This window comes from Stegastes partitus, unplaced genomic scaffold, assembly GCF_000690725.1.
Source record: "Stegastes partitus isolate 25-593 unplaced genomic scaffold, Stegastes_partitus-1.0.2 Scaffold109, whole genome shotgun sequence".
NCBI classification, from domain to species: domain Eukaryota; kingdom Metazoa; phylum Chordata; class Actinopteri; family Pomacentridae; genus Stegastes; species Stegastes partitus.
Window position 1 is genome coordinate 651,090 of NW_007577840.1, and position 24,826 is coordinate 675,915.

General features: G+C 41.8%; 1 protein-coding gene across 1 annotated transcript in view; it reads right to left on the reverse strand.

The window, feature by feature from the left end:
• LOC103354493 (TIAM Rac1 associated GEF 1) overlaps positions 1 to 24,826 on the reverse strand; it is a 57,391-nt gene that overhangs the window by 16,352 nt on the left and 16,213 nt on the right. Inside the window, exons 3-17 of the mRNA XM_008277878.1 lie at positions 22,363 to 23,012; positions 21,373 to 21,659; positions 20,062 to 20,334; positions 19,722 to 19,953; positions 18,818 to 18,990; positions 17,901 to 18,125; positions 16,285 to 16,470; positions 12,732 to 12,878; positions 12,404 to 12,478; positions 9,289 to 9,459; positions 7,263 to 7,367; positions 6,222 to 6,303; positions 5,885 to 5,971; positions 3,028 to 3,240; positions 1,784 to 1,917 (exon numbers count right to left, since the gene is read on the reverse strand). Coding sequence (XP_008276100.1) covers positions 1,784 to 1,917; positions 3,028 to 3,240; positions 5,885 to 5,971; positions 6,222 to 6,303; positions 7,263 to 7,367; positions 9,289 to 9,459; positions 12,404 to 12,478; positions 12,732 to 12,878; positions 16,285 to 16,470; positions 17,901 to 18,125; positions 18,818 to 18,990; positions 19,722 to 19,953; positions 20,062 to 20,334; positions 21,373 to 21,659; positions 22,363 to 23,005 — 3,033 coding nt within the window. The 5' untranslated portion in view covers positions 23,006 to 23,012. The remainder of the gene's footprint in view (positions 1 to 1,783; positions 1,918 to 3,027; positions 3,241 to 5,884; positions 5,972 to 6,221; positions 6,304 to 7,262; positions 7,368 to 9,288; positions 9,460 to 12,403; positions 12,479 to 12,731; positions 12,879 to 16,284; positions 16,471 to 17,900; positions 18,126 to 18,817; positions 18,991 to 19,721; positions 19,954 to 20,061; positions 20,335 to 21,372; positions 21,660 to 22,362; positions 23,013 to 24,826) is intronic.

Sequence of the window (24,826 nt, forward strand, 5' to 3'; positions counted from 1 at the left end):
TGGTCAAGGCTATATTTTACAAAGAGTTCCTTCAGCATTAATGTAAAGCTCAATTTAAAGTTAACATTTAAAATGTGCATATTCAATTTAAATTTCTGAAGAACAAAAAATGTTTAACCATCCAAATAGTTGTGGTGTGGACTGTTTATGTGAGGGAAAAAAGCATGAACATTAAACATAAAGGGACACCTTAAGAGTCATAAAAACCTCCTTCATATTTCTCCCAAGGAGCGCTTTGTTTCACTTGTGTGATCTGGTGATATAGAACCCAGAACAGCAGGTTTAGAACTACAAACATAGTGCTGACTGAACACCTGAAGACTATTTATTTATTTATTTTTTAACACGTCTTTTACATACACATTTGTCCTAAATTCACCAATACCTACATTTAGGCTGCTGTATAAACATCATGCAGCTCTGGCTCTGGCAACACCGCTCAAGCTTTTAAACATTAAAGTGATTAAACGGCACATTACACAAACTGAGTTATATAAAGATCTCATGCTGCATTTTATGCTCTCTTCTGTTTCACTTGTTTGAATAGATTTGAATTGATTTCTTCCAGCTTTCAGACACACTTTGCGCTTAAAATAGCAAAGTTCTTTAAATGTTAATTAGAGACCGTGCCAAGCTTTCAACAGTTTTGTAAAGTTTAACAACTAACTGTTTTCCTCACATCAAGTGCACCCAGATGAGACTCGAGCAGCCCTCCCGTCTCTATAAAACCACCCTGCAAACCCCTATCTGTCTAGATTTCTCTCATCTTTTCATACTTTGCTTCCAACTAGTGATGGCACATTGGAGTCAGAGAAGCGCTTCTGTCCAAACGGACTGAGTCTAGACTGCAGCCAGCTCTGACCTCATCCGTTAGTTCTCCATCAAGACTGAAGCTCAGTGACACACATCCAAGAGAGAACACAGCGCCGACCTGCCCTTTTCCTCATCTTTGCTTCATGTCTCGGCTATCAACGGAGGTACAAAAAAATAAAAAAATGTTTCCGGTGATTACTGGCTATCAGACATTGCCATGGTAATGGAAGTGACAACCGTATCCAAGGGAGACTGGCTGGCACACTGCCTGTCCCAGCAATCACTGCGCAGACCCTGATCAGACCAGACATAATCTTAATTAGAAAGTGATGCTGCTCACTCGCTCTTTCACTCACCTGTCTGTCTCCATTTCTGTGCTCCAGAGCACACACGCATCCAGTACGTACTGTACGCACATCTGTTCTTGTGCCAACACTGACAGATTCACACACAACACGGCATCATGTAATGTGCTGTCAGCATCATATGAAAACTGCTATTTATGTAAGAATATGATTAGGGTGCTCGACAGAGGATGGTAGAGGATTTGACTGAATGTACAATTTACTCTAAGTATCCAGTTGGACTTATGCAATTACCTCCTATATTAAAAAGTGTAACATATGGTGTAAAAGCCCTTTGACCTGTCTGTCCCAATCTTTGTTCATGTTTCCCTTTGTGGCTTCACGTATACATTCTCATAGGGGGAAAAAAACACTGGTGAAGAAAGATGTAGGATAGGTAAGAAATAAAGCACGCTCCCCTGAAGCAATCAGACAGAAAGATGACAATGCAAAGAGTCAAAAATGACTCAAAGAAAGCTCACCGACTGCAGTGAGACACCTGACAGGGTGTGTGCGAAACGCCATCCTTTCGAACTGTTAATCCCCTGATCTGTTGCGCATATGCGTCTGTGTTTGTCTTAGTGTGCATACATATCGAAGTTGATTCTTTGCATGCCATTTCCTACCTTCTGTCCAGTCCCCAGGCACGTTTTCTCTTCCTGATGATCCCCGGGGCTTTGCGGGGTCAGTCGAGATCTTTCCACCAAAGTCTCGTCTGGGCTCTCTAGTGTCAAACACGACACCTCATCCAGGATGTCCTCTACAAACAGACACAAAAACAGATCTGACAATGGGCAATGTACAGACATGTGTATCAAATACTTGGGACTTCTCTGATACATTGAGTCACAGCCTTTTACAGATTTCTGTAAAACCCACAACACAGCCTCCTCTGATTTATTTTATCCTCTTTGTCTAGACGGAGTTAAAGTGTCTGGGCCTCTTTCTGGATTTATACATGTTTGCTTTGAAAACGAACAGCTTGTTTTCCTCACCTTCCACCATGACACAATTGCTATCATATTGTGGCTGTATAGTCTAATTGGTTATTGTTCCATCCATATGCAGGAGAAATCTCCAATTTAAAGTCTTTCACCGTATTGAAGAACTCTTGCGCACACTCGCATCCTCTTAAGCATGACATCATCAGTAACCTCCATCTGGCTGCTAAAGTGTTTTACTCTCAGTCTGACCCTTTGCATATGGCATATCCTCCACAATGACAGTTCCACACTGCTGAAGGATTCATATTAATATTCATACTGCTCTGAGTCCCTGTGTAAACAATGCCAGCTTGTCAGCCTGTGCATTGCGAGCCCCAGTTTATAAGGAATACAAATGGTGCCCTTGCGCAAATAAAACGAGCAGGTCAGAGGAAGGCTGGCGGCTGCCTGCAGGTTAGCTATCAGACAGCATACATGCATAATTAGCAGATCGCCCTGTTCACCCTCAGCTTAAAAAAAAGAAGCATCACTATCTGCAGTTTCCTTTTTTTTCACCACCCAAAGTAGGGGGTTTAGCGGGTGCATGATAATGCAACATAAGAGTCCAACAATAAAGCTGATTTTTTTTTTTTTAAATTTGCTCTCAAGTATTTAATAACGTATCATTAAGAATAGTTCCCTGAATTCTGAAATAAACTGAAAAATTTCTTGCACAACAGGATGAATCACTTCAACGAGGTCAAATTTATCAAAAGCTCATTTCATTTTCAACCTTGACTTTCTCCCTTTAACTTGATGGTCATCAACAAATCTAAATTACAATCTGAAACTAGAACCCAAGCACTCCGTGTTTGTCACTAGAGGACACTGTATGTATACATCATCCAATAAACACGACTTAGTTTATCCAGAGCTTCAAGCCTCACCTTGGTTCTGGGAGAAGATGTCCGTGGTCGGGTCCTGCTCCCCATCAGAGCGCCGGGGTGGAAGGGAGCACAGCACCTGAGGGTCCAGCTGGGGCAGCGTGCTGACGCTCAAGGTCAGAGCTTGGTTTACAAACGCAGTCCTCATATCATCCATTTGGAGGGCAGAAGCAGGCTTACCGTTCAGCAAAAGAATCTCGTCACCTACTTTCAAACCTGTAAGAAAGTTTAAAAAAGAAAAAAAGAAAAACAAAGCAGCACATGTAAAATTTATGTACTTGAAAGTGGCTTAATTTTGTAAAATAAAAAATAAATAAAAACACTGCAAAATACAGTAATACAACCACTTACAGAAAGCAAAAGGGTTATCCATGTGACCCAACAACAAGACACCATCCAACACAGTAGCTTTCCTATGTTCCATCAGCTCAAAAGTGCTGATGTGTACAAATGATGTACACAAACAAAACTTTAGCGCCATACTTCCCAGCAGCAGCTTTGTGACTAATAAGACATGTTAGGATTCTATCGTGTTCCAATACATTAAAAATGCATCGTTCCATCTTTGCTTCCTTGAGGCAAATACTGATCTAATAGGACTGGATGGAGTTCAGGGGGGAGTGTGCAATGCATGTCTATTCCTGTCCTGTCATCATGTATGCCGTCTATGCGGTACTATATAGGATTAAAAAAAAAGACTGACTTCAGTGGAACACTGCTTTGGCTGTGGCTTTTTCTCTTGTCCCTCCCCTCCACCACCTGTGCCCGGCTTTTGCAAATTGAGAATGACTACTCAATTAGCCGACCAATTAGCGGGCAACCTGCCCAATAAACCTGATTGGTTGTGACAGTTGTTTAGGAGAAGTGACAGAGTGGTCTCACCTGCCCTCGGTGCAGAATTAAGGGGTTTTAGGTCCTGTTAACACAATCACACATGATCTTTTCTTCCAATGTCACCCTAATTTTAAATCACCTACTGTAACAGAAATAGCAGACATTCTGCGACAGGACTGAATGCAGCTGTAAATACACACGCACACAGTTACATATATATATAGACACACAAGGCCCACATTTTGCTGCAAGTTATGACCTAGTTGTCTGGAATGTGAAATGTCAGCTGTAGCAGAGTCTTTATTGGACAGAGAGAGATAACCCCTCTGGCCATATACTGCCATGTGTGTGTGTGTGTGTGTGTGTGTGTGTGTACGACTGTGTGTGCTTGGCTCAGTGTGTTGCATGCATGTGTCTTTGTGTGTGCTTCTGTGGTGTTGGGGGGGAAGGAATTACAGTGAGAGATAGAAAAAGAGCCTTTGGGGCTCCTTGTCCAGTGCTGGCCTGGTTTTTTTTTTCTGCGTATACCCTGCAGAAACTGAAGCGTGATCTCTTTCATTCCCCATTCATTCTCTCCACTCTGAATAAACCACACGCACAGGCTCATCATCACAGCGTGCACGCAGACCCACTATGCCCAAGATACTTATTTCTGTGATTCAGCAAAATGTGGTGTAATACTAAAAAAAAAAAAAAGTATTGTGTTATCTGGACGCCACAAGCTTTTCCCCCCCCTATCTTTTCCCGCCTATAGAAGCAAATAGTCAGTACAGCTGTGTCCTCTGGCTGCTGGCAGCCTGCTAAGCAAGCAGCTTTTAAATTGCTAATACACTGGAGGGCACAATATCACACTTGAGTAACCTTGGTCTGACCCTGGGGCCACATGTAGTGGGGCATGTTATTTTCTATACATTAGTGTTGTATCTACAGAGCAGCCACATGTTCCTGAAACCCATTAGGTCTCCGTGTCTTGGTTAAAAGATAGGAACCTGTGAATGGGGGTTGATCTCGAGACGCAGCTGTTCAAAGCAGACAAAGGAAAAAAAAATTTTTCTCTCAGAAAAGGAGAAGAAAGCCATAAATGCGCAGCTCTCACAATCTCACAATCTTTTATTTCACGTATAAAGGTTTTGGCACATCCTGCCTTCAGGATGAAAGCCAGAAGTCATCTGATTGGGAGAATATAGGACAGGTGATTCATATCATTTTAGACAAACATATTCCCTGATGTTTTTTCTACTACTTTCTTTATTTTCTGGCTGCTGGTTTATGCCATACAGACACAGTGACTGAGGCATTTTGTAGCTGTGAATGACCTCTCTATGGTCTCCACTTCCAAGGTGATGTGGAGTGCCAAAATGTTGAGCCACAGAATTTCAAATGAAAAGACTGCATCATCGTTATGAGCAAGCAGCTTTCCTCCTCTGACAACACCTTTCAGGATAGACTGTGTATTTTCTTTTTCTTCATCTCTTCTCTATCCTGCCCTAAGCCACCGTGCTTCCTCCCTAAACAAAAGAAATCCATCTATGTTGGCTCAGGAGCTGACAGAATGCAGTCACACAAAGCTACACTGATAAGATATAATGTGGAATCAGGTGTTTCTCAGGTGTTTGAGTGTGTAATGTCGGTTCAAGAGAGAAATATTTACCCAGCTTTCACATACCCTTTACATAACCTTTGTTGTTACAGCACTCAGATTCAGCCCTGGTAATTATCCTGGATTTCTGTTCCTCCGGAGAAGCGAGAGCCGAGGAGGAGGTATGTTTTTAGTGCCATTTGTTTGTTTGTCTGTCAGCAAGATTATACAAAAAGCTACGAGGCTGAATTTCATAAAACTTGGTGCAGAGGTGGAGCAGGGGCAAAGCTAGAACCCATTAGATTCTGGTGTAGATCTGATCATTGACATATCCGAGCACCCTTCTAGTTGTCTTTTGTCCTCTATTTCTAAATACCAACTTTGAGGATACAGAATGTAAAAGACATCCGACACTTGTTTGTTTCCTAATAAAAAAGAAATAAGTACCTTTAGCTGAAGCCAGTCCTCCTGCTTTCAGTTCAGTAATGTGGAGCTGCTGCACCCCATCCTCGTCGATAACTGCCACAGAAAAACCTATAAAAATAGACAAAGAGATTCACTTATTAACCCCTCTCATTAGGCCTCTTTAGAATATCTCTATTTGACAATGTGCAGCATAACTACAGTGCGATTAGGTCCACTTTAGACCACATGTGCACACAATGGATCATCCTTTTTTAGTCATTAACAAAGCATGACTTAATAAAGTCCATTATGAAATCACTTTGATACTGACGTTAAGAGCGTGTCAAGAACTGAGAGCTATTGTCAGAGACAAGCATACCATATCCGATGGTGCAGGACTCGGCTTTGTCAAAACGTATCACCTTGGTTGCTTTGGGGCAAATCTCAATCTCTTTGTAGAGCTGCAAACACAAAAAGAATTAGATTTAATTGGCGAGGAATAAATGGAAGGGTAGCACTGACGCTGGACGGATAAGGTCAAGGTTTTGCTGTGACTGCTAATAAAGAATGAATATATTCATGTGTTGCTGTGGCTCTTTAGCAGAACAATTGCATGTCAAGGTTGCGGGGTCAAAATCCAGGTCAAGTCTGTGAAGTGAGTGGGTGCTTCAGACAAGGCTTTGACCTCACAGCGGGCGAGAGCATAGACACAGCTGTGTGTATGAAGCAACAGACAGGAACAGAAGTCTGCAGTGTGTAATAGCCTTCGCTGAGGAGAAATAATAACGTAATATCATAGACTAAGGATGAAAGAGGGTGAAATGAGTCACTGATCAAAGCAGGAAGATAAAAGAGCTCTTGAGGAAAAGAGTGAGTTATACAATGATTGTGCTTTGAGTAAAGATTTCAGCGTATCACCTACAAAGCACCGTCACAAAGAGGATTCATTTGGGGGTTTACACTGGCTGAATAATGTGAAGGTGAGGTCTTTTCGGCGAGTGTGATTGTTTATTTGAATAATAAGATTCTGCTCAAGCACAGACACTCACAAACAGAAATGTTCATAGTGCATATAATACACTTGGAATACTATTTTGCATAATTTATAGCATACGCAGAAGTGCTGCTTTTGCATCCTGGGAATTTTGTATGCATTGCAAATTAAATCAGCAACCAAGTCATAAAACATGCACACGCTTGCATCCATATCTGCCAATAAAGGAACAAAAATTAATTAATAATAAGGTGAAGACCCCACAATCCAAATGGGACACTGTAATATAACAAACAAAAATGACACTTAAATAACTGTACTCTTTGATTACTTCACATTACTCGATGGTACAGGATCCCAAATTGGGACATTAACCCAATTACATCACAAGATAATACCACAGTGCTCCTGTGTGTGGTTCCTCACCAGATCGGAGACGTCCTCTTCAAATTTGGGAACGTAGAACAGCATTTGGTTGTCAATCCACACCTTCAAGCGCAGGTAGTGGCCAGAGGGGTCGATCTTATGGGTCTGGAGAACAATCAGTAAAAACATACATTTAAGTGGAGGAAACTGCTAAAATTGACAATTAGAAGCAAAATACGATAGACATAATCACTCTAATGACTTGTGGTTCATTCTTCTAGATATCCCTTTATCGTTACCACACTCTGTAGCTCATGGCATCCCCTGACTAAAGGACACATATATGTATCCAACCATGGAAATAATCCATGTACGTCTACATGCATGTAACACACAAGCGCCATGAATTAAACGCTCTAGTTCCTTGTGACATGTTTATGGCATGCATGCATACAAACTCCCACATACACACACGCACCAGCCAGCTCTATACATGTGTTTCAACAGACTCTCTAAGTGGAACGTATCATTAGGCACCATTATTCTGTGTGTGTCTCTGACTGAGACCAATTAGGGAGAAAAAAGATTGAAGTGGAAAGAAAATTGACAAGACTAGGTGTGACAGTAATATGATGTAAGATAAGAAAATTATTAAAAGATCTGTGACACTGTCGGTCTGAGATCACAGACGGCGTCCACGGTGCTTTGCTGCCTCGCTACAAGTAGAAGAGAAGAAGTCTCAGGTATTCTCAGGTTCATATTCAGATTTTCATTCAAGAAGACAGCCTCTGAACCTCTTATAATCTCCATGTAATTATCGGTGTTGTTTTCCTGTTATCAGCAACTGAATTAAAAAAAAGTTCAATTGTGCCATTACTATTTTACAGACTGTAAAATCGCATTCTATATTTGTCACTACTTATGGCGTTCTAAACTCTTTTAAACAGAGCTGTGTGCCGTTTTATAAGACGTCAACATTGCATGTGTTTGATTTGCATTCTTAGCAGCTTGACTGACTTTAGTTGAAGCATTTACGTGTGTGCAACCAACACGCAGTAAAGTTTATGTGCTTTGACAGTGAAAAGGTTGGGCAAACTGTCATTTCAAATTACTGAAAATGGAGCACAATGTTTGGTCTGTAATTATCACCTTTGTACACAATGTACTGTACAATATGCAGTTCAGTCTTAAAGAAACAGGCCTACAGGTAATTACAGCGGCTATAAAAAAGTATTCAGAGCCCTTTTTATTGCTTTTCAACATTGAATCATGGTCAATGTGAGTTGGCTTTTTGACAAGAGTTTACAAAGAAATCTTAAATGTCAAAATGAAAACAGATTTCTACAAAGCAATGTCATTTAATAAAAACATCAAGGGTAAAATTAATGATTGCACCCCTTTCATTTTGTAGATGCACATTAGGCCCACAGTTACAGCATTGAGCCCATATGGATAAGTTTCAGTCAGTCTTGCACATGTGGACACTGCAAGCATCCCCTACAGTATGGTGCTGCCACCACCATGCTTCAAGGGGAAACTGTGTTTGTTGAGGATAAGCAGTGTGTTTGCCAAAAAGTTCAGTTTTTTCTTCATCACACTTCATCCAGTTAACATCAGAGTATGCCTTCTGGCGAACTCTGGTCTAGATTTGATATGAATTTGTTTTTTTATTTTTTTATTTTTATTAACAGTGGCTTTCTCTTTGTCACTCTACCATAAAGCTTTGACACATTCACTGCACTTTGATGATCTCCATTTCAGTAACTTTGTTCACTCTGACTTCTAGCGCCAATTCCTGCACATATGTGGAATCTAGTTACTCTAAAGGGGGTGTATACTTACTTGCTTATTATACATTTTATATTTTTTAAATAATTGACATTACTATGTAGAAATCTGGTTTCACTTTGACATAAAATTGCTTTTTTTCTGAATTCTTGTCAAAAAAAATAATTATATTGACCATGATTCGATATCGAAAAGCAATAAAAAGTAAAAACTTCCCAGGGGAGGTGAATACTATCATTAGGTACTGTAAATAGACTCAAGTAATATCCCATTTGCAATGCTATCAGTAATGGCCCACCTTGCAGATGGAGCTCAGGACTTCCAGCGCAGTCTCACCGGGCTGTACGATAGCCAGGACAGGCTGATTGTTCGGCAGACACACCCAGGAGGGTTTCAGGTAATCAGGAACCCAGATATCGCTGTCCACGTTTTGCTGAGGAAGACTTTTCACAGAGTCCTCTCTCTCCTTCTGAAAATACAGTACATACACAAATGTTTATTGCTCTTTGAGCAGCCTTTGTACCCAGTAAAAACAGAAAACACACCAACATAAACTTAATGTAACCACGAAACCCTTTAAATTTCGGCTGAGGCTCTAAAGAAGATCCAGAAAAAACAACTATATTCTGTCCTCCACAGTCAAACTAATGCAGCAATCTTCCATTATTTCTTACTTGGAAATGCAACCAGATTTTCTCATATTGATTAGACTAATATGATGGAAACAGGTGGTGGCCTGAGAGCAGCAGGAGATCTGCTTACAAAATCTAATTCATTAGTGTTGATGAGGCCCCCTCGATACAGTCGTGTCCCTGCATGAGTATGTGTTACATGTGTGTGTGCATTTTCATGGGCACGAGTGCATTCTGTTAAAGCCATTGTCTGTAACCTTTAAGCCCATCAATCTGACCTCTGACAACCTGGCAGTCATGTCGGCCTCTCCCCTCTCCTTCTTGTCTCTTCTTTTTGACCTCACACTGTCTGTAACGTATCTCCTGCTATCAAGTAACAGCATTCACATTTATTTCTTCATTCCACTATCACAGCCCCCCTCCCATTAATCATTCCCTCTCCTTCTGGTGCCCTTTCCCCTATCTGTACATCACTCCATCAGCTCCCTCCTCCCCATCTTTCATTCACGCCACACAATCTGCTGACAGTTAGCAATCCGGCCCGGTGGTCCCTCCTGAAATGAACTTAGACTTGGCTGTATTTGTGTGTGAATCTGTGTGCTGGCGAGAAAGCGAGACGGAGAAGGAGATAGAGAGTGCAAACTATATGCAACAGCACATTTTTGTATTCACAAACACACATGTTCACAAGCACAAACAAAACACAGACACACAAGGTTATAAAGAAGAACACACACACATTGTCTCAGACAGACAACAGACTGGGGGGCCCGTAACTAGTACCTCCCCCAACTCCCTGAACTCCCAGCCCTGCTCGGCACCATCTGGCTCCCCTCCTGGCCTATCTAGGATGCCTCTGCTGGGGTTGGGTTGGGGGGTTCTAGGAGGCTTACTAAATTCTCCTTTTCTCTCATTCCCTCTTATGCCAACAATGGGATTCCCCAGAACAAACAAGAGAATTAAAGCTGGGACTCTTCCATCAGACGTGAACATTTGGAACGAATCTTGCTGAAAATTCTCATTGAGAAAAATCGAAATCTTTGTCACTGATGCAGCATTTCAAGCTCTATTTTACAACCTAGTGAAGCATGTTAAATCTTTTTTGTTTCTCTGTGGTCATCCCATACCCTGCCAGCTGAAGCTGGGCGTGGGTGGAAGGAAATTGATCTCCCAGTCTGCCACTGGGGGCCTCCACAGCCAGAGCGGGTTATTGCTGCAGAGCTTGTGTCTATCTGGGTTCAGACAGAGGACTGCCTTTCCTCCCCCTCCTCATCTCTGCTGCCTTGTACCAGCTCTCATAAAATATGGAGCTGGCATGCTTGTCCTTGCACAACCCCTGGGTAATTGGACATTTTTCCTTTACAGTTCATATAAATTCATCACTTATCAGGCTGCCATAAATTACTATGGGGGGACCTTGGCCTTAGGTGATCTGTTTTTTTCTTTCTTAAGATATCATTCACTATTTGCAGTTGTCTGTAAATTGTGGTCAATACAGCAGATACACAAAAGCACAGATGGTGTGAAACTGCCAAGCCCTTTGGTAGCAAATGTCTGCATAATTTCTTGAAGCATCAGAAAGCTAATGATCTGAACATATCAGATCAAATTTGTCTCCGCGGGATTAGCAGACAGAAATATCCCTCCAGTGGATAACCTATTTGATGCTGAGAGAGTTGGAGTTGCCTGGAGCAAATAAAAAGAAATGGGAATCTGTCAACACTAATCTGGTAATGTTGTTTGATAAACTAAAATGAGAGAGGAGAATAAGAATAATGGCATTATCTCGAGCTGTGACGCAGAATGAGAGAAAAAAAAAAAAGTGTGTGAGAAAAAAGGCGTTCCAGACCCTTTGTACTTTGCAAAGGCTTGAAGCATGAAGCAAATAATTTGTCGTCTGATGCAGGCGGAAGGAACAGCTGCATAAGATGAAAAATGCTGTTTATGTGCCACAAATAAACCCGAGAATCATCTGATGAAATTAAAAGAGAAGGATTCTGCAGCTTTTAAAGTTTCATAAGTCGGCAAATTTCTCCAATCGCCCCTCATCGAGGAGAGAGGTAGATGTCTGAAAATATTAAAGCGAGAGCTTCAAAATGACCTCAAAGAAGTGCTCATTGGTGCGGAAGGGTGCAGGGATTTTGTGCCTTCCCCAGATAACCCTCCAAATGAAGAACCAGAGCACCAAAAAGGAACTGAGTTAAGTGAAAGGAGGTGGAAAATCCGGCCATGCTGCTGGCCTGGGGGTCTTAAGAAGCCTGTAACCCATTATACAAGTACAGAGGTTGATAAGATGCCCCAGTGGTTTTGCTTTTGGCTTACAAAAAAAGACCAAAACAAAGACAATGAGTTACCCGACGGCTACATAAGCTCTGGTCTGCAGATAAAGCTAAACTAAGAAAGGGAGGAGGAACCATGTTTAAGTTTAGGGAGATTATTACTGTATAGAAATAAACATTCACTGTTGGGGCTTTGACATTTTAATTTGGCTGCAGAATGGAAGAGAACCACAATAGGAATGTAGATAATCTGAAATCTACCTCATTACACATGTCGCTTACGATGTGCTTCAGAGGAAAATAAGACTTTAAGGAGTCATTCATCCGCATGTTTCCCTAATATCTAACGCCCTAATTTCTTTTAGTTAAGTGAGCTTTATCTTGATCCACATTTAGAGGGGAAAAAATAAAATAAAACACATGAACAAATGTCAAAGAGGACACAAAATTTAACTGGAAGGTACAGTTTGATTCTGACAAATAAAGGTGGCTGAGCTCTTACAGATTTCTCACTGGCAGAGTCTTCAAACATGCGCTCCAAGGGCTTTCTCACAGGCTCCATCCCGTCAGCAAACACCTGCAGCCACGCAGAGCACAGTACGTGTCAAATGCATCGCCTACAGAGCAGTTAATACATCTACAGCTAGACAGCACTTTGAGTACAAACTACAAACACACAGTGTTTTATGCCAGTGATTTCTATTGAATGTCAAAAACTGTTAAATGCAGGATATTTAGTTGCTGAGTTGGATCATCACCAAAATCCACTTATTCCTTAGTCTGGCAGTAAACACTGTGAAGTCAGTCAAAATGAATGTGTCACTAGAAACCTGGTCGATCGAAGGATGTCCTTTGGTCTTCCTCTTGGAGGTGGTGTCCAGCCCCCACAGCGAAGAGAAACGGCTGCGGCGTTTACTGAAGGTGCGAGGAACGGCCTGGCTCCGCCTCCGGATGCTGCTTTCTGTACGAGCAGACACCTGTGACAGCGATAATTACAGAGAACGTGGGGTTAATGGGAAGTGCATTTGAACCTTAACACTCCTATTACCTTCAAATTTACTGACATCTTTTATTTATGGGTTTAATTTGACCCCAGCAATTTAAACCTCCCGAAAATATCATAATTAAAACTGCTACCCAACTTTATGTGTAAATAGCCCTTTAAATTAAACTGAACAAAAAATGTCAATGACTTATATAGAGATGTTAAACATTGAATGGGATCAAACTGACCCCAAAGATAACAGGAGGATTAAATATCCTTAAATGTACTGTTTGATGTCAATTCATGCTGTGATTTTTAAAGGAATGTATATATGAGCGATTGACATTTCATTTAAAGACATTCATGTCTCTCCTGTGTACATAATGAGTCTTAAAAAACTTCTCATCTACTTAAAAAGTCAATATTTGTCAAAGTGTCCCCTATTTAACATGTGAATAAGCAGCTATCTACAAAAGAACTCAAGCAGTCCAGGAGTCCAGCATGTTGTTAACTGCACAGCTTGCTTGACACCACTGGGAATGTTTCTGCCTTTGATATTTAATATCAGTCTCATTAATATGCATTGTTTTAATTATACTGTTAAGTTGCTGTTCAAACAAATGAAATAATAAAAAAATAAAAGAACTGTGACAGCGTGTATGTTGGTAACTGATAGTGGTGCCTGTCTTTGTTTATTCTATAAGTTACTTGTTTGCAGTTTACAAAAGCACGCATCGACTCAGGAACACATCAGCACATATATATGTATGCAAACACATGTTTCCAGCATCCCAAATGGCACACATAAAGCTTTCAGCCTCTCCATCAGTGACCTCCTACACGGTACAGACAAACAGCTCTTGGCATTTCTGGGTTAATTCACACTCAACTGCGAGACTGTGAGTAGCTCAGACTCAATATACACCAGTATAGAGTTGTACGTATGCACATACCACTCGTATAGTATGCATCCACACACAATGCGTGTAGTGCAGTTATGTCGCCATGTGCTGTCTCCTCAGCAGACATGCACACACTTCAAAAGTAATAGGTCAAACTGTCTTCAGGACTCTCCTTATGTAAGCTGCACGGCCTTTTTACTGCCTGTTTTACTACAATGTCTAGAAATAGAAATGTTCTTTCTGTGACAGAGGAAACACTGCTACGAATTTTTGCTACAGGCAATCTGAATTAATTCATTTTATTTGTTTTGTCTTACATTAATTAGTTGCCAAGCTCCATTCTTAATTCTGTTAATGTATTTCATTTTAATCTAAATTATTTATATAGTCGTTTTACTTGAGGCAAATGTATGATTATCCTGATAAATGTAGCCGTTTACAGCAATATTTGAGGAATGCAATGGAAATATTCAAAACCAGAGATGTGATGATGTATAATAGGGGAAGAAAATGGGAGAGAATAGAGATGGTTGAGAGATGAAACATGAAAGGGTAAAGAAAGAAATTAAAACACATATGGAAAAGGAGGGAGACTGAGGGAGATGGACACAGACAAAGGAAGTGAGGGTGTAGGCTGTAAAAGGAAGAGGGGGGAGCAAGGGGCAGAGAGTGTTAAGCCTGTTTGTGGGAAAGTGCCTCAGGGATGGCAGCTTACTAACAGAGTTTGTATCGATCCACCAATCACAAAAAAAAAAGGAACACTGTCAATGTCTGATGTTGTGCGTGTGTTCTTGTGTGCGTTGCTTCTACTTCTTTCTCTTCACTCTTTGTTTCCAGGATGCTATTTGGCAAAGCGAAGAGCCGCGTGATACCCAGCAGCATATAGATCATTCCATCCATGTTGATGTTCATTCTGTACATTCCTGGAGCACTCAAGGTGACAACGAACACATTGTAGAGCACTGAGCAAATGACTTGGCCTTTAGCCACAGGCTGAATCAGTCAACACTAGCAGAGGACGACAAATTGGCAAGAATGCTTTGTTTTCATTTTTCTTCTCTTTCGGGACACTTTGTTAGAGAATGATCTGAATGTTCCACGGTGAGGACACTGTGGGTACACATGTAAATCTCAGCGTAAACCTGTATTGTGACAGGTGAGAAGTTTGTGTGAGGAAAAAAGATGAGAGGAAGTCTCCACAATGAGGACATTTTTGTTTTGTTCATGTTCTTCAAAGGTTGGTTTTGATTGAGTTTAGGGTTAGAGGCTGGGATTCACTTCAGTAGTAAACCAGTACTGCCAAAAAAACAACTACATCACAGATTTATTGTTCAATTTACTCTAAATTGTAGCAGTAAGTGCAAACTGAACAACTTAATGTATTCAAAAACTCTTAAAAGTAGCAACTGTGACCAGAAACACATTAAAAAAACGTTTTCTGAGTGAATAAACCAAGTAAGAAGTTGAAGTTTTCCAACAGATTTCTATACAGTTAGATTTCTTTTGGCAACCAGAGGAGGCACCCCCTGCTGGCTGTTAGAAATAATGCCAGTTTAGGGCACTTTCACATTTGTCTTCACTTTCTGACCTACCTAGTCTTCACATACATCTTATATATATATATATATATATATATATACATATATGCACGAAATAATAAAAAAAAAACAAAATAGAAATATTTCTTGTATTGGATTCTGTTGTGGGCTGCAAGGTGGCTCGGTGGTTAGCACCATCACCTTGCAGCTAGAAGGTCGCCGGTTTGCGTCCCGGTGAGGACACCCAGGATCTTTCTGCGTGGAGTTTGCATGTTCTCTCTGTGCAGCATGAGTTTACTCCAGGTTGTCTGGCTTCCTCCCACAAGTCCAAAAATATGTTGAGGTTAACTGGTGATTCTAAATTGTCCGTAAGTGTGAGTGTACTTGGTTGTCTGTCTCTAAGTGTAGCCCTGCTATAGACCAGCAACCTGTCCATGGTGTCCCCGGCCTTCACCCTAAATCAGCTGGGATAGGCTCCAGCCCCCCTCATTCTATTTCAGTTGAATTACTTCCTTGCTTGCCACAAAGAATTTCCACAGAAAAAAAAGGCAAACACAGCAGATAGTGTGCATCATTTATACTTCCCTTCTCCTGTTTGCGATTTGCATGCTCAGTTGCAGTGTGTTTTAACCTTAGGTTACATGCAGCGTCTATTCGTTTGAACACTTGTCATATGAGCAGAAATTCTTGCTCTCAGTGGGCGTATGTGACAAGACGCTCACAGCCTGATAAACACACCCACTCTACAAGCTGGGCTGTTATTGAAGGTCGGCAGTTGGGAACCTCTCACGCTATGCCTACTGGAGCATGTAGAGACACGCGGGGCAGAGTTCAGATTAATGAGTTCTGATTAGGTTTAAGGGCAAGATTACAGCAAGTTGGATAGACAGTTGGAATGAGCAGTGAAATACCAGTTCTAAAAATGTGTGTGCATGACTGAGTGCATGTTTAATCATACCAGTGCATGAAAGGAAGAAACCGAGAAGATGCCCAGTCGTCCCATCGCCAGCTTGGTTGGACGGGAAGCGAAGCCCAGGAGGCGTTTGGGATTGGGAGGTTCGCCGCCCTGCAGACTGGCCAGGTAGCAGCGACAGCGAAAGAGATCTATGTGGAACCGCTCCAAGTTCTGCTCCCACAAGAAGATCTAACAGCGGGAGAGATTAAAGAGTCAAAACCAAGAGTTATAAATCTGCCATAATGCAACCAACTTTGCTGATAAAGATTTATCTCCTAAATTAAATCTGGCCCCTAATGCAAACCATAACACTGATAAAGAAACAAAAAGATAAAATATGCATAAAATATCACTTTGTGTTAGACGGTTATTCGGTTGTTTCAGAGGGAGTGAGATGTGGGAGTGCTGCAGCCCCTGTGGAGAGGTATTACTCACCAACACAACCCCCACCAGTTGCCGACCTGCTGTGCTATGTGCTATGTATCACAGGGTGGGCCGTGGGAGGTGGAACACAGGGACACACACATACACACTCATGATGAAACACCAACTAAATTTAATATGCACTAGTTCCTGCCATCACCTGTTTGTTCCAGGGCTTCACACAAATTAAAGCAAATGCTTTTTCTTTGGGTTCAACATAGATCTATTCCTAAACTCAATTTGCAGAATATTGTGGTTCCAGATAGCGATCTGGACAAAAAGTCAGATGATTATATGGTTGTGTACTCAGGTTAATGCCTGTATAGTGTTGAATCCATGTGCTTTCTCAGAAAAGGCAACTGTTCTGCATGACTGCCATTAACGCCTTCACAGTGCTTTTTATGTAACATTCGTATCGTTGGCTATTAACCAAATGCCACACACATATAAAGAAAGCGAAACTTGCTTGGACAAGGAGGCCTATTGTTAATGAACACATTCTTTGACTCGATTGCAATGTTTACATGCAATTCTGCTTTAACATTCAGCAGCAACTCCAGACATGCATGGAAGAAGAATAAAGCCATGTTCCATTGAAAGTGAACAAATCTGATCCTAGAAAAGCTTTGCCTCATTTTAAAACACATACTAAATGTAGAAAGGGATTAGCAAGAGATTTCAGATTCACCTGCCAACTAATAAATGCGTTGCAAGCGTTTTGGCATGTGTTATAGATATTCTGCAGTTTGCTGCACTTGCATGTGTTAATAAATGAGCACCAGTTGGGATATTTGAAAACATCTGCGGCTGGAAGCACTCCTTAAGAACATTTTGTCTGGATGACGCCACGCACTAGAGATGATTTAGTGCAGAGATTTTAGTGTGCGAGAGGATCAGGGTGGTTCAAACGTACAAAGATGTGCATCTGTAAAGGCCCCTTAGGTGTTTTTCACTCAAGTCAACTGGAAGCTAAAGTCACAAGCGGGTTTTTTTACACATGAGATCACAAAACTGGTTCATGTCAGCATCATGTGGATGTAAAGTTTTACCAGTTTGCATTGTGAAAAAAAAGACTGAGATTTCTGTCTGTGTCTGATGGGTGTTATTTCTCTATTACTCATTGCACATCATTTACACTTTTACTCTATTTGACTACTTTTGATAGCATTTTCAGCTCCCCTATGACTCCTTCATACCTGCTCAAGTATGGTCTTTCTCTTCTTGGCGTCAGTGACGGTGGACAGCTGCATGTCTCCCATCTTCTTCATTTTCTCGTCCATGTCGATCTTCTGCTCCAGCTTGCGGATCTCGGTTCGCAGCAGTCGTACGGTGTCCTCCCTGTGGTGCTGCCGAGCAAGAGCAGCAGCACATGCGGAGTGGATCGCTGTGATCCAGTTCTCCAGTTCCGTTTGGCCCGATGTCTGACAAGAGAGGTGGGGAGGGAGGGGAAAGGAAACATAGCTGGTAAAATCTCTGTAGAGTAAGTCAAAACAGAGAGGAGATGACATTAAACAACTGACAGCTGAAAGAATTGAAGTCCTAATATTGGCCTCTGGGAGAATTTGGTCACTATAATCTCATCATTTTGTTACATATTTCCTATTCATGACTTGAATGTCACTGTGGAGAGCTGTCATGAATATAAATAGACACATTTTAATATTACACAATAGTCCCTGTGGTGGATCACTGTCACACTATGACAGTGTGGCCTTTAAACATGTCAGACATAAAGCAAACACACGGACGCAGTATTGTCTTATCTCCCACACGTGGCTAAAGGTCATGTGACCACAGATGAGCACAGACACACACACACCCACACACACACACACACACACACACACACAGAAAATCCCTCAGGGGAAATTGGCTTTTCTTTCATTTCCATCTATTCCTTTCTGTCTTATTTTTTGTTAGTCCCAAAAAAACAATGAAATCACTAAAAAACGTGGTTCCCCATTATGTTTTATAGATATATTATATATAAAATACTTCTGCTGCTTTGACTTACCTGCATAATTGCATAAAAAAACATTCCTTAAGCTTTTGTTTGGAAAGCAACAGAGGTATTATGTCACACGGATGTTTTGAATTCCAGTGATTCCCTCACCTGGAAGAGGAAAGCGTCACCGACAGAGTTGCTGAGGCAGAACACAAAGTCCTTCTTGGGATGTTCAGGTACGGCCTGGACAATGCTGTTCTCCACCCACAGCGCATGCTTTGGAACGCTGTTGTGGTCGATACCTGAACGACCATCGGATTCATACAGGAAAAGGGTGCAGCCTTGAAGAACAGAAACAAAAGACACGTTAAATGCTAGGTGTTGCTGTTTTATTTTAGATAAAATCTGCATAAAAAATGCAACTAACACTGAAAAAAATGCTTTTATGCCAATAATATATTCAATTTTTATTTTTCCACATTGTTGGTTATGAGTGCAAATGTATAACATGATGTCAGGAAGATTATCTACTTTAAAAGTGGTGGACACAAACAGTGGAGGCAGACAGGAATGCAGCTGCTGTATCTTGTGCATTTCAAAAGGACGAGATTGGATTAGACACGGATCCCACCATAAAATTAAATTGTGATGAGACTGAGGAGAGGAAATGTAAGGCCACACCGAAGAGTGTGAGAGAGGACAGCAGGGCTGACAACCAAGGGCATGGACTGTGTTAAGTCTGATGTGATTATAGTCTAAACAGGAGAGAAAGAGCAGGAGAATAAACAGGTTGGGGTCCGGTGGAGATTCTCATCTAAATGTGACATTATGGTTGCAAGATTTTGTTTAAAATGATTTGTTTGCAGTCTCGGAAGCATGGATAATAGTGTTTGTGCTCATCTAAGAGCTTGCAAGGAGTGTGCTGCGTCAAGCTCTGAGGTGCACACCATGTAAGCACAAGGTCCTCAGCAGGAATCTAGATGGGTACCTGAACCCTGCCGTTCTCCATTGATCACCATCACATATAGGAAAAAAAGCTCATCTTTAACAGAAAAGTAAGTCTGTGCAATACCTTTCAGAGAAACCCAGTAGTGTTTCCACTTGCGCCTCGTTGCAGGTTCCACCTTCTTGTTTTTCTTATGAACCAGGAAGTTCTTCACAGCCAGAGCTCCTGCCTTCCTCACTGTGCCTTGTGCACAGCCAATCACAGTGTCAGATGGGTAGGCGCTGCTCAGTGTGCCGCTGCTCTGCTCATCGCTCACAGCAGAACCTGCCTCCTCCGTGCAGTCTCGGCCCTGAATTGTCTGACAAGAGAGTGAGTGAAAGATGAAGGTGTTAGAAACTCAGTGGATCTGTTGTACAAACTGTGTTTTAAATAAATGCACACACACACACACACAAAAGTAACTAACCCAGGCTTGATTGTCAAGCTCCTTCCTGAAGTTTTCATACACTCCTCCCCTGCCTCCTTCGCCACCTCTTCCTTCTCCTCCTCCTGCACTGCTGCTGCCGCTGTCGCTACCGTTGAAGACGCTGCTCTCGGTGGCCGAGTAGACTGAGAAAGAGGCTGACATGGCTTTACATCGCCGGGACACCAGTTCTCCGTCTCCATCTATCTCTGTGGCCACGCCGTCGATCCCACTGTCTCCATACTCACTTCCTTCACCCAAAACACCTGAGATGTCCTGTCATCCAGAAAAAAAGAACCAGAAACAAATGTATTTGGATCATCAAAATATAAACTAGTGAAACTGAATAACCAATCTGGCTGTCTATATAATACAAAATTTCTCTCAAATCAACCCGACAACTCAGGACACATGGGGGGTTTACTTTGAGTGTGTACATACATGTTGCAATGTGCTTTAGTGCATCATAGTGTCTGTCTGGTATTTTCCATGCATTTCTGATAAAAGAAAGCTTTTCACTTTGAGCCGGAGGTTCTCCGTGCCTTCACCAAACTGAATCTCCCTCTGTTCTGTTTCTCTTTGTTTTTGCTGTGTTGTCGGTCTATTTATATCCAACAACCCCCTCAGCCCGGCTAGATGAATTTATAATAAGCACTTAGGGGTGATCTGCTATCCAAGGGTGCTTAGGGGTTCTGGGAATGAGTTGAAAGAAAAGCCTGGTTAACTATTTTAGTACTTCCTTCTTATTTGGCAACTTTTGTTAATCAATGACATGCAAAAATTACAGAAAGCACATGCATATATTTTTAATTCTGCTGATAAAGTTTTGTTTTTAATCAATTGATTCTCTTATTCACTGGCTTCTTGGTGATACATTACGCCAACTTTGCTGTCTGACTTACTCTTTGAGTTAATCTGCTTGTCTTCATTGTGTATATTTATCTGTGCAAGGACGCATAGGAACTATCTGATTTCTTGTAATCCCATTCCCATCTGCACAAATATGGACACACACTGCATGCATATAACATGCATACACACAACTTGCCGAGCATAAGCACACACAGGAAATGTCTCTGGTTGTCAACAGAATGTTAATTTGCTGGATTGACTGGTGCCCTCTGTCATTTCTGTGAACCGCCTGAACTTCCTGGAAACTAGTAGTAAACAAAGTCCTATCGTTCTAAGTTTAGGGGTCTGGATTTCAGAAAATAGGGACAAAAAAAAAGACAGAACACAAGACAACAGCAGAAAAAGAGAACAGTTTTGTCTGCTTTGCATATTTATTCAGATTTTTGTGAAATGTGAACAAACCTGAGTAGTCTGTGCACGTCGTCCCTGGAAGGCAGGACATGGTGCAGTTGGAATACCTAACCCTGCCAAGCCCTCAGAGAGGCAGTGTGAGCGTCGGCAAGGGAGCGTGAATGCTCCATACCCGCCGCCGTCCTCCTCGGATGGAGACATCAGCCCCTCCTCTCCTTCTCCATCTCCATCGCAATCGGTTTCTCTGCGGTTTTTAGCATAGCGACTCCTCTGCCCCCTGAGGCCTGGACTCTGCTGGCTGCACAGATGGTCCAGAGATGATGCCCTTTCAGCTGAGCCTGGAACACACACAGGTGGTTACTGCAGAGGAAGTGTGTGTATTTGTGTGTGTGTGTGTGCATATGTGTATGAGTCAAAGCAAGGAGAGTTTAGTGTATCCTGATTACTGTCAGTTACTTTCAGATGACTTTGCCACATTTAACCTTCTCCGCAGGTCTCTCTGTGAATGATTTTTGTGAGTGATTGTGAGTCTGTGTGTCTGCAGTAAAAGCCCATACATTATTCACTTATGGCAGCGCTTGGACCTGCTGCAGTTACTCGCCACCGCCTGCTGTCACACTGAACTCCCGCAGCTCCGGCACAGCGCCAGTAAAGCTAACAACCCTGTGATCAACTGAACCGCTGCAACTGATGGATGGCAGCTAACCTTCAATCAGCAGATTTTCCTCAAATCATTTTTTCTCTACTCAGTGAGAGCCTGCAATTTTTCCCACTTCCATCCCCCTCATCACCTGTGCAGCGAATCAAATCAACACCCCTACACACATGCATAGACACATATACGGACTTCTTCTCACCCATCAGCCACCACTCTCTTGGGCAGTTACAGTGCTGTTTGACATCAATAAACCTCAACTTATATGCTACATACCTCCCTATTCTAATAGAACATAGATTAAACTTCCATGCTTAGAGGCATAATTTACACTAATGTCAGTACATGAGAAAATTGTACGTGTTTTGTGTGTTCATTATCATCACCTGCATTGCCTCGAGGGCACGTGAACTGCTCCTCCTCTTCTTCTTCCCCACCATCGACCATCTCCTCAGTGCTGGTCAGATGCTCCTGGCTCAGGTCAGACAGAGAGAACTCCAGACTGTCCTCTCTCCACATGTCTGCCGACTTCGACCGCTTCTTTTTAAAGCTCCCTCCCTCCCTGGGGCCCTCGGTCATCCTCTGGAGGTACCTCTCATCTCCAAGAACGTCTCCCTCCCCCATTGAGTCCTCTCCTCCATCCTGAGCGACAGTGTCGGCCTCTGAGGTTTCAGGAGTCGGGGTGGCCAAGGGGTCGTCGTCCTGCTGATAGGACTCCGGCCTCATTGTCATAGCAACGCGTTGCGTCCAGTGCGGGTTGATGCCAAAGTCTCCAAACTCATCTGGCGCGTTGAAAAGCTCCAGTCCGTTCTCTGCTAAGGATTGTGGGATGCTCGGAGTGCTGGAGGAGCGAGTTGAGGCTTCAGAGTTTCGGTGCTCCTGTTTCACTGAAGATGAATGCCTTGATCGGCGGGTGATCGGCTGCTTGCTGGAGAGGCGGAGAGAGCGGGATGCACTCTTACGGGAGAGATGGCCTGTCACGTCGCCGTAGAAACCACTGTCCCCATTCTGACTTTCCACGTTTCCCATGATTCAACTGTGGAGCAAGGAAAAACGTTTTTGTAAATCAATGTTACCTTTATCCCTTAACTTACTGATTAAATCTCATAAGCTTAGAAAGCTGGAACACAAGTGTTTAATACTTACTAGAACACGGACACTGATCACCAAAGCTTTAACCCAGCACCAAACTGAACAACAGTTTGTTGTAGTGAGTATGAGGATCAACCTCACACCAAGTGATTGACACCATTTGTATAAAAGGAAGTTGGTGTTACAGACCTTCTGATGTTTAAACTTCAGTGACCAGTATCACATTTCAAGGGAGTGGCATCGATTTTAGATAACAGTATGCATGTGCCAGCTGATCTAATTTATTTTTAGACAACTTAATTTACTTTGCATTCGAGCCAGTAGCTTTGAAGAAGTCAGGCTAACCAATGAAACAGCATGTGCCAGTTTCAATGTAAGTGAAAAAACAGCATTTAGACTTTTTAAAAACCTTTAAAAAAACAACAACAACAACAAAAAAACTTGTATTGTCCTTTTAACTGAAGGGCGTATCAAGCCTCAGTAGTTCTTTTTTCCATATACAGTATATTTGGATTTTTGTAATTACTGAGAAACATACAATTTGCTTTTAAAGATCCCCTCCGATTAAAGTATTTTACCTTGATAACATGTGTTTATTATATACAAGAAGACAGATCATGACCAAAATTAGCAGTCAATGCCATTACTGAGCATTTCAACCCTAAAACTCCATGTTTTTGAGATTGTCGATTACAGTGTCAAAAACACAGACTTCCTGTAAACTGAAACAAAAACAGACCGATCCCATAAACTTGTGGGGTGGAGTTTTCTGAGTAATTCTTCTTCTTCAGAATCGGTTTCCAGCTTGACAAGTTGCCATTGTGTAACATGGAGTAGCCTTACGGTATTTGAGCAGAATTGTAGGGGAGCGAGCGATGAGGGGTGAGTGATGAGAGAGGAAGAGACTTCACAGAGGAAGCAACGGTGTAGAGTTACGTCTAAACCATTTGGATGGCAGGAAGGAATTATTTTGATGGGAAAACCCTCTAAATATGTAACTTTGATACATAGAGAGGAGTTTTTAGGGGTGTAATCAGTGATTAAAAAATTCCTAAACCATAGGCCTTGACCTTCAATTGCATTAGCAAAATATTTGAGACAGATTCTAAACAAATGATGGAGGAAAAGTTGGGTCACTTCTCAAAGAGATTTATATATGGTACATGTTCATTCCACACATGCTATGCACAGATATCTAGGATGTCTGTGAATGATTCGCAGACTTGAGCTGTCAGGCAAATAAGGTCAGAGAACAGGTATCCACAGTCAGCTTCTTCATTTACTTAGCACAGCACACTCAAATGGGGCAGCACAAGGATACAAAAGTTAGTTAAAGATTCATTTGGAGCAAAGAAACAGCTCACTTTTCTCAAAGTTTTCTGGTTTTGTTCCTTTTCAGCTATTCAGAATGCATCAAAACCTTGTTTGCTTTTTTTTTGTAGGGAGTACAAAGACTTTTAAAATTTTAAATGCCTGAATCCTTAATTTTCTTTTCATTTTAATTTGGGTCATGGGAATCTAAATTACACAACACTTGTACCTATTTTCCAACTTTTGCACAGTGCACTTTTGATCTCAGACACTGATGAACAACCTTCTGCTTGGTTGTCCAGTTCTTACTGTAGCACATGAAATAAATCAGATTTTAGCTGCATTCTGATGATCATGAAGTTATCTCAGAGGCCCATTTCACCTCCTGCTCTCTGTTATACAAGAACATAGAACTGCTGAGTCAACTGCTGCCAGATCAGTTCGTCC